Source organism: Python bivittatus, unplaced genomic scaffold (genome assembly GCF_059951505.1).
Source record: "Python bivittatus isolate LINGU-HERP-01145 unplaced genomic scaffold, Pbiv_v1 ctg000570_np1212, whole genome shotgun sequence".
NCBI classification, from domain to species: Eukaryota; Metazoa; Chordata; class Lepidosauria; order Squamata; family Pythonidae; genus Python; species Python bivittatus.
The window spans coordinates 10,014,616-10,029,883 of NW_028277097.1; the positions used below are offsets into that span (position 1 = coordinate 10,014,616).

Genomic DNA, 15,268 nt, shown 5'->3' on the forward strand with positions numbered 1-15,268 from the left:
CAAAGAAGTGAATGCTCCCCAGAGTTAGGCTTACTACATTTATTTACAGGACCAAACCTCAAGCTTAAAAATAAAGAACTTATTATCTATTTAATTTTAGCAGCCAAAATAATGATTGCGCAACACTGGAAAACCCTAGATAATATAACATTTGAGATGTGGATTAACAAGGTCTCTTCAATTACCATATTATAAAAAAATCACAGATGGTTAAACAAATGAGGCATCTGAGGCAGAAACCGCAATTTTATCAAATTTGGATGGATTTTATGATTTACCTCAAGAGCAATAGACTATAATATGGTATACTTTACATATATGGTAAATGTGTACACGTGCAGTACTATTTACATTATAGTAGTTCTTTTTTGTATTTTCTACATCTTTTTTTTCTTTATATGCATCTTGAATTTATGTTGATGTGGTTACCTGATATCATTTGTTAATCATAAATTAAAAAATTATCTCTTACATCACAGCAAAATGAAATATTTCTAAATAAGCAAAAGTCCATTCATTCAATATTTTAAAAATCTCTTTATTATAAGCTGTGTATTTTAGATGGTAATGCTGGGAACTGTAAGGGAAAGGGAGAATTAGTTAAAAAAAAAAAAAAGTAATCTTCCTCTATCATTGACATAAATATGACAGTATAATTGGTTATAGGAAGGTGAATGTTTTCTTTATGGTGGACTTTCTGAAACTTTACCATATTCATTTATGTTTTCTTTCCTGAAGTTTTCCTTAGTACCTACACAATTATTTTATGCTATATACCATCTCTTAAGGGAATCCTATATTTTCTGTTGGAATTAGGTTTCCAGCAATGTATTACATTCTTCTGGTTCCCAGAAAAGGCAGGAATCACATAATCCAATACTTGTGGAATTATTTCTTAGTACTAATGGTTCTCAGGCTCCACTTCTTCAAGTTCTACATGTCATTAATTAGAGAGTCAGCTCTTACTTACACTAGCCAGAAGTTAAACTTTTTCCACATACCCTCCGAAGATCAGAAAGAGTATGGGTGCCTCTGCTCTTCCAGAAAGTTTTGCCATTTTTCCTCAGTAAAAGATTCTTCAAGGAATGAGCCAAACACATTAAATGCTTTTTTGATGGTTAGAGCCTAGGCATTGAAAATAGAAAAGAGAAGATCTTCCAGACTTTTCAACTCTGGTTTAGTGCTCATATTCAGTTCACATTTAGTTCTCATTTCTATACTAATTGCCTCCCTGTTGGTTAACTGGTTTGTACCTAACCTGAAGGTGAACTCATCAAAACAGGCCTCAGCCATCTTTTCTGTCCTCTCCAAATCAAGATGCCAAACATAAAATCACACCCTCATCTCCTGTACTTCTACACAGAGGTATCTTTCTTAATCTGTCAGGTGCTTTCCTAGTTGAACTTCCACACAGTGTTTAAGGCACTAAATAAACCATTACTACCTCGAGTTACAGTGGCAATTGGGACCAGAATTGCCGTCACTAAGTGATGCAGTCTTAAAGTGCAATGTCATATGACCACATCACTTAGCAACAGCAATCTCGGCAGTCCTGGTTGCCATTGTAACTCCGGAACCATGTGGGTTGTTAAGTGGGAAAAGGCAGGAGTCCCAGGCAAGCAGGCCAGTGGGTGAGAGCTGTGGGCAGGTGAAAAAGCAGCAGGAGCAATTTCTGACTTCCTGCTGGCTTCCCCATTGAGTTTGCTTGTGGGAAGCTGGCAGGGAATATCAGAAATCATGATCACGTGACCATGGTTCACTGTGATATCATAATTGTGAGCCAGGCACTGAGTGCCCAGATCATAATTACATGACTGTGGGGACACTGCAATGGCTGGAATTCCAAGGATTGGTCATAAATCCCCCTCATTCAGTACTTTTGTAACTTTGAATGGTCACTGAATGAGTGGTCGTAACCCAAGGACTGTCTGTATTTCAATTTGTAAAATGTCTGCCACGTGGTGGTTTTTCCAGATGATCCTTTTTCTGGTAGCAGTTGCTTTACCTGTGAGGATTTTAGAATTATTAGCCCCATCAATTAGAGACCACATGTGCATTTTTAGAGGGGTGCTATAATTCTGTGCTCCAGTCCCTCCTTCATTCAATAGCTCACTGCCTGTTTTTCATAAAATGCATGAGTTTCTCTTGCCCTTCATCTCTTTCAAAGCTTCACATCCTTCTGAAAATTCATGAATATCTGGCTTGTGCCATAAGACTGTTGTTCATAAAGGACCCAGCAAGTCTTGCAGATTAGATCTGTTTCCTTTCATTCAGCATTATCTTTCCCAGTGGTGTAAGACATATGACGTAAGGATCTTCTTATAAGATGCACCTTATCACACATTCTACAAGGAAGGCAGTAATATCAGCAGTGTTCTTCACAAACCCAGCCACATGAACTGAGTACTTGCACTAGATAATATAAAGTTGACATATTCATCTTTGTTGAATGAATGTGTTAGAAGGGGCATTAAAGATAGCTCCCGATTCCTAAAATTCAGCCAAAGCATTTTGCATGCATCCCACACATGCCAAGATCCCACTGGAGCATTGGTCACTAAAAGTTCCCACCAGTTTAGGATGGTAGAACCACCCAGATACCCCCTCAAGCAATAGCAGAGTCTTTCCAACCTAATATCAGGTCACACCATCAGCCTAGACTCTGTTCACTCTGTTGGTCTCTCATGGAGACTTTTAATTTTCTTTTTACTTATCTGCTCCTAAAGCAAGCTTCCTGGTATAGTTGGTATCATAGGTTTAGCTATGGATGGCATGAGAGTCATACGATCGCAGCCTTTCCTGGGGAGTGCAAGAATTTACCTATTGTTAGTAGCCTCTGGTGCACCAAACCAGAAGGAACTTGCACTGTAATTAAAGTTCTCCTTTGTGATTTAAATGAAAATATAGACAGTGGCTTGTTTTTATTTATTTATTTAGGCAATGGAATTATTAGTAGAAAAGGCAATTAGCAGTGCTACTGGACCACAAAGCCCTGGGGATGCATTAAGAAGAGTATTTGAGTGTATATCTTCAGGAATTATCCTAAAAGGCAAGTTGAATGATACCCGAAATCAGTAATTTCTTGATTAGTTTTGCATATCTTACATATTCTTTCATTAGATTTTAGTAAGGATAAAATAATATCTCTGGTATACCCTGTTTGTTATAGGTGGTCCTGGCCTTCTCGATCCTTGTGAAAAGGATCCTTTTGATACACTTGCTTTAATGACAGATCAGCAAAGAGAAGATATTACTTCAAGTGCACAGGTAATTGATATACAGCTTATGAAGCAAGTAAAATGTGAGCTGAAAATTGATTGTGTTACCCAGTAGTATTTAACACTTGTTTTCAAGTACAGAGGTACCTCGGGTTACGAACGCCTCTGTTAATGAACTTTCCGGGTTACGACCAGCTCCAGCCGCAAAAATTTACCTCGGTTTGCGAGCTCTGCCTCGGGGTACGAACAGGATACGCGGCCATTTTCCCTCCCGTGACACGGTCCGCAGCCATTTTTCCGCCCCTGACACATAGTCCGCGGCCATTTTCCGCCCCTGACACATGGTCCGCGGCCATTTTTCTGCCCCTGACACGTCCACGGCCACTTTTCCGCCCCTGACACGTGGTCCGCGGCCATTTTTCCACCCCTGACACGTGGTCCGCGGCCATTTTCCACCCCTGACACGTGGTCGTAGGGAGGGGGACTCTCCCTCCAAGCAATAGCCGCCTCCCTGTCCTCCACACCAGAACGGATTAATGGTAATTACATTGAACCTTATGGGGAAATTTCCTTCGGGTTGCAACCAATTCGGGGTGCGACCAGAGTCACAGAACGAATTAAATTCGTAACCCGAGGTTCCACTGTAAATGGAAAACTTTTTTTATAACTTAGTAGCTTATTTAAGTTTCCTTTAAGTCAGGATCAACTCGTATTGATTTCATGAACACTTCCATGCAGTTCTCTTGGCAACAGCATGAAAGAGTTTGCCACTGCATTGTTTATGATGTTTTTTGACTTTCCTGTCTAGTTTACAGCCCTGGTATTCCCTAGTTGTTCCTATCCATATACTAACATTTTGTAAATTATTGCTCTTGATTTTTAAAAATGAAGTGCCCTTGAATATATTAAGTCACTAAGAAAACAATACTAGATGGACAAAAATGAAATGTTCTGTGGAAATTCTAGCTGGTATCTACTTGCCTCATTATGCATATAACATCATTGTGGAATATTAAAACATCTGATAGGTCCATCATGGTGTCTAGGCTTCATGTACATGGGGTAATGTGTCTCTGTAGAGCTCCGTTCAGAACCTTCTAGAGTTTACAGAATTATTTGGCTGGTATCCTGTTTCCCTCACCCACCCACCTCCCCATGCCATACAATTAAGCCTGGCTCCCGCTCTGAACTCCTTTGTTTTCAGCTACCATAGTGTTAGTACAATCATTGTTGAGCTGATTTTCCTGAGTTCTTTATTTTTTCCTTTGTAACGTTTTTCTCACTGGTTTATAATCTTCTCTCAGCTCTTCCCAAACCTTCTTAAAGTTAGTCATCAGGACTAACTTTAAGGTATCCAGCTTTCAGCTTTATTGCTCCTGGGACCCATTTTGCAAATTCTGGCATTGGAAGCATAATAAATGCATTTTCTGCCTTGATGAAGATCATAGTTGACTTAGCCAGACACTCCCACTTTCTGGAAGCAACTTTAAGGGCAACAGTTTCCAGAGCATTTGTGTCCCTTTGGCTTCCTTCACACCTACATTGACCATAGAGCAATGGACTCTGCATCACCATTATCAGCACTGAAGAAATCACCTAATAAGGGTTCAGAGCCTTCTGAGTGGCCTGCCAACCTAATTCCATGCAAGACAAAATGAAAAAGATGGATAAAGGCCCTGTCACTTCCCTGATTCCAGCTCTCTAATTCTTCTCCATTATGGCCTTCTCCAACTCTGATATCACCAATTCTGCTGTGATGGCCGTTTCAGTCCATACTGTCCAGTTGTTATGAGCTTCTCCTCAGATATAGAAATCAATCTCAGAAGGAGAAATCTGAGACAGATTTGCCTTAAGATCTATTTCTCTGTAATACCCTCTTATATCCCATCTTAAGTCCCATCTGGACACTATCTTTCATTCATTTAGATAGATAGATCACTGTCTTTCATTCGTTTAGGCCTGCATTTCCTGAGATGACTTGTATCTCCTAGGTTTCAAATTGTATCCACTGCCACTGATTTGTATCCATTCCATAGTGGAGTTCATGTCAGTCTCTCTGAACTTGACAATAATGCCTCTGATTCTTCTTCTTTCTACTTGACATTATCATCTGACACTCAGGATGAGGGTCAAATACCCCATTTTCCTTTGGAAGGCCTCCATTCCTACAGCAAACAAATTGGTAAGATGGCACCCTCTTTGCCTGAAAGTTAAAAAGTCTTTTCAAATAGTAGAAGACTCAGTATGCCTGTTAATTTAAGACACTGCTGCTTCACCAGTCCTAATTTCAATGCTTCCAGTCTTGCTGAAGACAGCAAGAGTCTCCTGAGGCAAATTGCTGTCTGTCTGTCTGTCTGTCTATAAAATTATATGGCTGCCCAATTCACACACGATGACTCTGGGCAAGCTTACAGAATTAAAACCCATAATACAAAAAACCGATAAACCCCCCAACCTCCCATGACGGCAGTAGACACACTTAAATTAACCATTTGATTGGTTCTGTATCATCCTGGGGTCTCCAGGCCCACTAACAAAACCATGTCTTTGGTGCCTTCTGGAAAAGTATCAGAGTGGGAGCCAGTCTTATCTCCAGGGAAATATTCCATAGGGAGGGAGTCACCCAGAGAAGGCCCTTTTTCTTAGTCCCATTAGATGCACCTCCCTCATTGAAGGGACCCGCAACATACCCTGTCTCCCCGCTCTGGTTGGCCAGTAGATGTAACTGGGATGAGGCAGTCCTTCAAATAACCTGGCCCCAAGCCACGTAGAGCTTTAAAGGTGATAACCAGCACTTTGAATTGGACCTGGAACCAAATCGGTTACCAATACAGCTCCCACAAAAGAGGTGACCCATGCACAAATCTAGGTTTGTGCAAAACTGTGCAGGCTGTCACATTTTGAATCAACTGAAGCTTCCAGATACTCCTCAAGAGCAGCCGCATGTAGAGCACATTACAATAGTCCAAATGGGAGGTGATCAAGGTGTGGGTGACTATGAGAAGGGCATGTTGGTCCAGGAATGGATATAACTGGCGCACAACTCGCAGTTGCACAAAAGCTTTCCTGGCCACAACTGCTACTTGCTCTGCAAGCAGGAGTTACAAGTCCAGGAGAACTCCAGATTATGCACCGGATCCATCTGGAGCAATGCAATCCCATCCAAGGCCAAAGATGGTAATTCTCCAGAAACCAAAGAACCCAAACCCAAATCCACTCCATCTTGCCAGAGTTCAGCTTCAGCCTGTTGTTCCCCATCCAGACCTCAACAGCCTCCAGGCACCAAGAAGGGCAGTCATGGCATCACTTAGCTCACCATGGGCAAAGATGTACAACTGAGTATCATCTGCATACTGATGAAATCTCACCCCATGGTGACAGATGATCTTACCCAGCGGTTTCATGTAGATGTTAAACAGGAGCAGAGAAAGCACCAAACCCTGTGGAACCCCGCAAAGCAGGGGCCAAGGGCCAGACCTCTCGCCCCCAATCAACACCAACTGAGAATGGTCTTGGAGGAAGGAAGTGAACCAGGACAACACAGTGCCCCCCACTCCCAACCCCCGAAGCCAGTCCAGAAGGATACCATGGTCGATGGTATCAAAAGCCACAGAGAGTCAAGTAGAGCAAGGATGGATGCACTATCCCCATTCCACTCCCGCCAGAGATCATCAGAAAGCACACAGTGCCGTTCCATCCCATATCCAGGCCTGAATTCCGACTAAAAGGGGTCCAGATAATCCGTTTCATCCAGGATCCTCTGGAGCTGTAGTGCAACCACCTTCTCAACAACGTACCCCAAAAAGGAAAGGTTGGAGACAAGACAAAAACTGGGATCTAGCTATGGTTTCTTAAGAAGGAGGTGAACCACAGCTTCTATGCTATGCTCTTTCTATGCTACTGACTTCTCACCAGGTCAAGAATATTTACTGTGTAAAGGAAGATAAATGTCATTTCCTAATCCAACAACCACTGCCCAACTCTAATATACTGGAGCCATCACAATCAGGCTCTCACCATCAACAGTATTCTGCCTTTGTGGATAAGATGATGAAACTGGATAGTCTGAGATGAAATACTCTTTGGGATTCTCTTCCTCCATACTTCCAACTGTCAAAACGTATGGCAAAATATTTTGTGTCAGACAGGATGTCCCATTTCTTATCTAATTCATAGGGAGCAAGAACAAACTAGTCCAGGTTTTTCAGTCAGAAACTGTGTTTGCCAAGCAGGAATTAAATGCAGCTCATCATTAAGTTGTCTCAGCAGCCAGAGTTATAGCATCTTCTGTTACCTGAATTACCATACCTAGCTCTGCTCCACTGATTGGCACCAAAGGTTCTAGAATTGAGGAACTTGACTTAGAAGAAGATGGATTATTCAGCAATAGCATTGCTGATATCCTGAATATCCTGCACAGGAGTTAGATGCTTTCTACAACACTTCTTCATCCCACTCACATTTTGACTAAAGACTATCAAACTTTCAGATAGAAGAACTATATTGTCTCATATCAAGGTGCTTTAGCCAGATGTTGGTATTGTCTAGACACCCAGCACAGATTTATGAACATCAGCCTCAAGGCTGCAAATTGTGTATTTGACTGATGTTCCTCCATATCATACATTTAGGGATCACCTGGCTCACTGTCAAGATATATGAGATTCCATGACAGATAACTTTCAGGTTTTCTGGAGCATTTTGCAAAGTTATATTATGTTCTAGACTCCTCTGACATCATATCACCCCATCATTTCTAAGGCATCTCCAGAGTTACCTCAGGTGGTTTCCTTCCTTCCTTCCTGAGAACATTCTTCTGGACTCCTGTCATTTTTTTTCTTTATTGTTCTTTACATAGATACTTTACTATTCCTAGGAAGGATGCCAGTTAAGGACTTCTGCCATCTCAAATATTTTTTGAGGCAGCTCTTGTTTCTGGATGGTATCAATGCCCTCACCATTGATATGTCCATGTCAGGATGGAGAGTTCACATCCAAGATCTCTGCATCCAAGATACTAAGCATGGACATCACAAAATATCAACAAACTTGAGCTTCTCTTAGTTTGGAATCAGATATATCAAAAAGTCTGCCCTGTTTTACATTTTATGTTACAGATTCTTGACAGTCCTGTCCAGCTTTACCAAAGAGGCAGGACTGGAACCAATTAGGCAAGCTCATAAAAATCCAAGAATTTCTGTTAAGTAATCTTTATTAAAAGAAAGTTAGGAAGCTATAATGAAAAAATTCTAGTGACTGCTGTGTTTCAAGAGCAAGCTCTATTATAAAGAAATAATATTCACATCCTTTTGCACCTCTTTCATCTTATACATAGTAGGCTTCCTGGCACCCTCTTTTGCATGAGAGAACTGGATTCAGTTCTATAACCCCTTCAGGATGAGGCACAGCAAACTTTGTCTTCTCAAAGGCCTTTCATGAAGGCTTCCTATGCAACCAAATGGAACTCCTTTGAGATCTTCATCTTTGAACACCAATTTGATTTTGTACAGTATGAGGTATGTCACATTTTGACCTTTCTCTTGCATTTGGAACAACAAGACCTGACTCTCTCTTCAATAAAGGGGGTAGCATACATCCAATTTATTTTCTTATTTTGTCACATAGTACCTTTCTTTTTCAAATCTACTCATGCAGAAGTTCTTGAAAAGCTTAGCATATGTTTATCTTCTAGTGTCCCTTCTGCTTTCAGCCTGGAACCTATCCCTTACTCTGGTAATCTCAGATTCATTCATTCATTTTATATGCCACCTAGCAACTCTGGACAGATTAAAGATTATTAAAAACATTAAAACAAGAAAACAACACAAAACAGAAAAGAACAAAAATGGCAGAGATAACAAACCCAGATGGAAACAAAGAAAGAGAAGAAAAAGGAGCTTCAATCATGCTCCTACCCTATGATTCACTTCCTCTCAACAGTAGGTAGCTTTGTTGGTAGCTGTAACATCAGTTCATTGAGTTGGAAAATTGTACAGCAAAAGAGCTTCACTTCCTTGTTTTTCATAGATGCAGAGTAATTCTTCACCCAAGTAATGCCTTTCTTCCCAAAACGGTCCTTCCAATTGAATCAGACCACCGTATTGCTTATCCTTTTTCCCAACTTCTGAATACCACTTGAAACATTCATTCTTTGGAAGTCCATTGTGCTCTTGCTTTTACCTGGACTCTTTGTGGCCTTCAAAGGCATATCTAAATGAGATGGTCTCCTCCCTCTGCCCAAATGGATAATGGTGACCATCAAGATTTACTATCAGCTGGTCAAAATGCTATGCCCCCTTCCAGTCCATGTCCCTTTCACAAGCACATTATCAGCATGAGCAGCCTTCCAAGACATTTCCCTGCTGGAGTTATACCAGGAGACCATGTAGACTCAGCCCCATGTCTTCATGCAGCACTACAGACTAGATTTCCAGTCCCATATGCCATCTTGTAATGATGTTTCTCTGACTCCTTCTGATTATCAGATCCTCCTCCCAATAAGAAGCTTGACACTTACCCTTGTATGTGAATTACAGAAACCACAATTAAGTCTAAGCTATTTGCTTGTAATTCTTCAAGTGGTCATGTATGCATTCATACAGCTCACCCTTAGGATGTGCTTTGTCAATCTTAAGAAGTGATGGATTCAACAGACAGTGAACCTACTAATGTGTATGTGTGGAAGGGCAGTGGTCCCACCAAATTATTCTGTAGACTAGCAATTTCCAAACCTGCACAGATGCATAACTTATGTAATTCACAGATGACCACTTGAAGAACTGGAGTTCCAGGTAAGTAACCAATTCTTATATTGAAAAAAAATTATGTGTTAAATAAGGTTTTTGCTGCTGGAAATGACTTACTAAAATTAACAAGCCTTTGTTCTTAATTAAATTGAAATTCAATCAATCTGATTTCCTTTTTCCTTCCTCCTTGCTGCTAGTTTGCACTGAGACTCCTTGCGTTCCGTCAGATCCACAAAGTTCTGGGAATGGATCCTTTGCCCCAGATGAACCAGCGTTTCAATATCCACAGCAATCGGAAAAGGAGAAGGGACAGTGATGGAGTTGATGGATTTGAAGCTGAGGGGAAAAAAGACAAGAAAGACTATGATAACTTTTAAACAAGAAGTTTGTGTATGCATTGTTAACACAAGAAGGTGACAATGGAAGCCATTTGTTGTAAAAACAATTCTTAATATCTGTTCAAGTACGACCTCCCCCAAAAGTTAGAAATACTTTTGTGTGGCATTCACACCATTTTAAAGGATGTGCAGACTTAATTATGGTAGAAAAAGATTACTAATGGAAACTGTATTTCGATTTTTGGTTTGTTTTTAGCCTGCCTCCTTTGTTTAGGTTCTAAAATATAACTCTTGATTTCTGTTCTTTATGTTAACTGGTCACTGTGTACTTAAGTTGTACTGTATTTAATACATTGTTATGTGTTTCGGTTGCTTTGTGTATTTGCAAATATATTTAGAATTTTTACTTACCTTTCACACTAGCTGTAAGTTGCTTTGTATTACAAATGGTAAATACAGTTCCTCCTTCACTTAATATTTTATAGCAGAACACTTTTTTGTAAAGTGGGGCTGCAGGAGTATTTCTCCTTAATGTGAAGCATTAACAACCTCTTATCCTGCTATTTAAGTGCTTTCAATTAAATGTTTCTGCCAATTCCATGGCATTTGTCTCTCTAGTGATATAATGGTGTAATTAAGACAGATTTGTGTTATTCTAATCAGGTTTGTTGTTAGTTACACATTAGCAGTATAAATGCTAAATGTACGCAGTATGGAAGCAATTTTAGCAATTACACAATTGATCAAAAATTGCATGATTTTGTTTTTAATAGAACGGCTTTTTAAAAGTATTGTTTTAGGCTTCATGTCTAGGTCTTTGTTCAATTGACTTTGACATAGCAAGGCCAAAAAATAACTTTCTGAAATTTTGCAGAAAATATAAGCAAGAGGACAGTTTTTCCTATTTGGGTAGAGTTTGGCTAACTATTTTTGGAGAGCTTTATCAGTATGGTAGTAATGCCATTAGCTCTGAATTAAAAATAATTGTTTGCCATATCAGTGCCTGTGAAATTGTTCCTTTTGCTGTTCTTGTACCAAATTATACAGTGATTTTCATTTAAACCTAAAACTGAAAATAACAGTATCTGATAAATTGAAGGCTATACTGTAAAAGAAAATAGCAGAAAATTATTTGTGGCCGCAATGTATGCTTATGTCTCCTTCAAACAGCTAAATATTATAGCAGTGGTGTAATTCAGTCTACATCTGGCTATTGATGTATGCTTTGGTTCACAGGTGTGATTTGTTACAACACTACAGTTGAATACACAAATAAAGACTAAAATGTACTAAGTGATGTACTGTTGATTATACACTCAGGACAAATACCTCAATTAGTTACGCTAATTTACCATGTATCCATTTAGCAATGTCATAATATTCCTAAAGCTGCCCTGAGAAATAGGAAATTTTGGATCAGACTAATTTCAATAAACTAGATTAAGCTTTCTAGCCCAATTAATCAGAGATTGCCAAATTCTTGCCCTTTTAAAATGTTTGAATGTTGCTAGGTCTTCAGGTAGTGTTTGTTTTTAAATGATTTTAACTTAGGATGAAACCCCGTGTAGCATTAACAGAAAGGAGTTTGGAGGAAGGGGTGCCATGTTCATTGCCTTGAGCTTTTGGAGGAAAGACAAACTTCTAACAAGAATATAAATAAAATCATCAGCTGCTATGAACTTCTCCCTCACATAAAGTTTGTGGGTTGAATTTCTAGACACCTGCTAAAACTATCTGGAAAAATAGTCTAAAATACTGTAATAGCTGTAAAGGCATGGCTCTTCAGAGAGGCATTTGTGGACAAGGAACATCATGTTTCCCTGAATGGTGGGGTATCATATTGATTATAACTGTATTTTGCATCTTATTAATATGTAAACCACTCAAAGACCAGAAACATCATGTATATAAGTGACCAAAATAAATTGGTGGGGGGGGTGCAACTGAGATTTTCAGGGCTGGAACTGCAATCTCTGTTTCTTAAAAGCAAAATTCTATTTAAAAACAGTAACATTAGATTATTCCTGGTAAAAGAAATTAAAGGAAGAGTCCAAAAATGAGGAATTTTTCCATCAGTAAGACATGTGTGCAAATACTTTCCATAGATTAAATTCATTCCAATTTGCAATATACACTACCGTGCAAAGGTTTTAGGTAGGTGTGAAAAAATGCTGAAAAGTAGGAATGCTTTCAAAAATATATATTGTAATTGTTTATGTTTGTCAATTTACAAAATGCAAAGTGAGCAAACAGAAGAGAAATCAAATCAATATTTGGTGTGACTACCCTTTGGCTTCAAACCAGCATCAATTCATACACTTGCACAGTCAGGGATCTTGTAGGATTAGAGACAGGTGTATGATTAACCAATTATACCAAGCAGGTGCTAATGATCATCAATTTCATATGTAGGTTGAAACACAGTCATTAACTGAAACAGAAACAGCTGTGTAGGAGGCTTAAAACTGGGTGAGGAACAGCCAAACTCTACTACTAAGGTGAGGCTGTGGAAGAGAGTTTCATGTCACAGGTCATACACTGTGGCAAGACTGAGTACAGCAACAAGACACAAGGTAGTTTTACTGCATCAGCAAGGTCTCTCCCAGGCAAAAATTTCAAAGCAGACTGGGGTTTCAAGATGTGCTGTTCAAGCTCTCTTGAAGAAGCACAAAGAAATGGGCAATGTTGAGGACTGTAGATGCAGTGGTTGGCCAAGGAAACTTAATGCAGCAGATGGAAGACACATCATGCTTGCTTCCCTTTGACATCAGAAGATGTCCAGCACTGCCATCAGCACAGAACTGTTGGAAACCAGTGGGACCCAGGTATACCCATCTACTGTCCGGAGAAGTCTGGCCAGAAGTCTTCATGGAAGAATTGTGGCCAAAAAGCCATACCTCTGATGTGGAAACAAGGCTAAGCGACTCAACTATGCATGAAAACAGGAACTGGGGTGCAGAAAAATGGCAGCAGGTGCTCTGGACTGATAAGTCAAAATTTGAAATATTTGACACTAGCGGGAGGCAATTTGTTTGCCAAAAGGCTGGAGAGCAGTATAAGAATGAGTGTCTGCAGGCAAGAGTGAAGCATGGTGGAGGTTCCCTGCAAGTTTGGGGCTGCATTTCTGCAAATGGAGTTGGAGATTTGGTCAGGAACAATGGTGTCCTCAATGCTGAGAAATACAGGCAGATCCTTATCCATCATGCCATACCATCAGGGAAGTGTGTGATTAGCCCCAAATTTATTCTGCAGCAGGACAATGACTCCAGACATACAGCCAATATCATTAAGAACTATCTTCAGCATAAAGAGGAACAAGGAGTCCTGGATGTGATCGTTTGGCCCCCACAGAGCCCTGATCTCAACATCATCAAGTCTGTCTGGGATTACATGAAGAGACACAAGGATTTGAGGCAGCCGACATCCACAGGAGATCTGTGGTTAGTTCTCCAAGATGTTTGGAACAAGCTTCCTGCCGAGTTCCTTCAAAAACTGTGTGCAAGTGTACCTAGAAGAATTGATGCTGTTTTGAAGGCAAATGGTGGTCACACCAAATACTGTTTTGATTTGGGTTTTTCTTCTGATCACTCACTTTGCATTTTGTAAATTGATAAATGTAAACAATTACAACAGATATTTTTGAAAGCATTCTTACTTCACAGCATTTTTTCACACCTGCCTAAAACTTTTGCACAGTACTGTACCTTAAGGAAGGGCTGGCTGCCTTTAAAGTACATTTGCCCCTAGGGCAGGCAGTTTCAGTGAATGAAATCTGTGAGCCAAGCATTAATTGCAGCATCTTTTAACAAACAAAAAAAGCCAAATAACCAATTTGCTGGGCTGTGAAGCTGGGAGCCGCTGTCTGCTGCCATGGTTGCATATTCTTACATTCAAGATGTATGCAACTGATATATTCAAACAGCTATGTAATTTAAGTACACGTTGAATACTGAATAGATAACGGCTGTGGAGGTATAACAGCAATCATAAGAATGGAGATTAACCTGCTGTGTGTGTGTGTGTATATATATATATAATTAAACATGGGTAGCAGCTTTCTAGAGAATATGGAAAAAAATGACCAGACCAAAGCTAATTAGAAACTGGCCTGTCTTGTGTTATTCCTTAGTTTTGTTTTCTGTTAAATTGTAGATGATTGGGGGCAGGGGGTTTCATATCAGTTTAATTTTTTAATCTTGGTAAAGTTTATATATAAATTTAGTTCATGTAATCTTGTTACTTTTATCTCTTGCATTCTTTTTAAGTGAGAAACTCTTTAGTGTCCTTTTCAAAAATAGAAAAGCCTCTATTTTTGCTTACGCTGCAGTGTAAAGCATTGCCTTTGTTGATAATGCTATAGGGGGAAAAAGCTACTTTCCAGCTAGGAGAGTCATGGCTGTCTAAATATGCTCTGTACATGTTTGCCAAACCCTCTCAAAGCCTCGTGTTCTTTAGATGTGTTGGACATTTGCAATTCTCATTTATTCTGATATTTAGCCATGTTAGTTGAGAGTTATGAAATTTCAAGTCAAATTACAAAATTTGAACTCTACTGTATCTATACAAAGTTGAGGAAGTCTAGCCTCACTATGCAACTATCCTGCTTATTTTGCTGTTCAACTCTATATATAAATATCCAGATAGCCTGCCTCCAAGGAAAATTAAACCATGCATTTGGATTTAGGACATAAACATGGATAGAGTGGCTTGACTGGATTATAATGAAATAGGTTGCCATCTACTGAAAAGAGGCATGGAATAAAACCTCCCAGGTGTGTATAAGTAGGACGCTGTTCTGGTGGGTAATGTATATACTGTATATAAAAAACAGCCTTCAAGGTTTGGAATATGGAGGCCTAAAAAAAATAGATTGCAGTTCTGTACATTATTGTCTGGGAATAAGTTCCATTGAATGAAATGAGACTTCTGAGTAAACACAAAAAGGATTAAGTTGCAATTATACATA

At 39.5% G+C, this 15,268-nt stretch overlaps 1 protein-coding gene across 2 annotated transcripts in view; it reads left to right on the forward strand.

Annotated features, from left to right (window-relative positions):
• ZFR (zinc finger RNA binding protein) overlaps positions 1 to 11,591 on the forward strand; it is a 53,269-nt gene extending 41,678 nt beyond the window's left edge. Inside the window, exons 18-20 of one of the 2 annotated variants that reach the window (XM_088152974.1) lie at positions 2,938 to 3,049; positions 3,170 to 3,267; positions 10,162 to 11,591. In XM_088152974.1, the coding sequence (XP_088009100.1) occupies positions 2,938 to 3,049; positions 3,170 to 3,267; positions 10,162 to 10,341 (390 nt within the window). In that variant the 3' untranslated portion in view covers positions 10,342 to 11,591. Of the gene's footprint in view, positions 1 to 2,937; positions 3,050 to 3,169; positions 3,268 to 10,161 lie in introns of those variants that run through there. The other variant, XR_015798306.1, reaches the window with a different exon arrangement.
• The last annotated feature ends 3,677 nt before the right edge of the window (positions 11,592 to 15,268 follow it).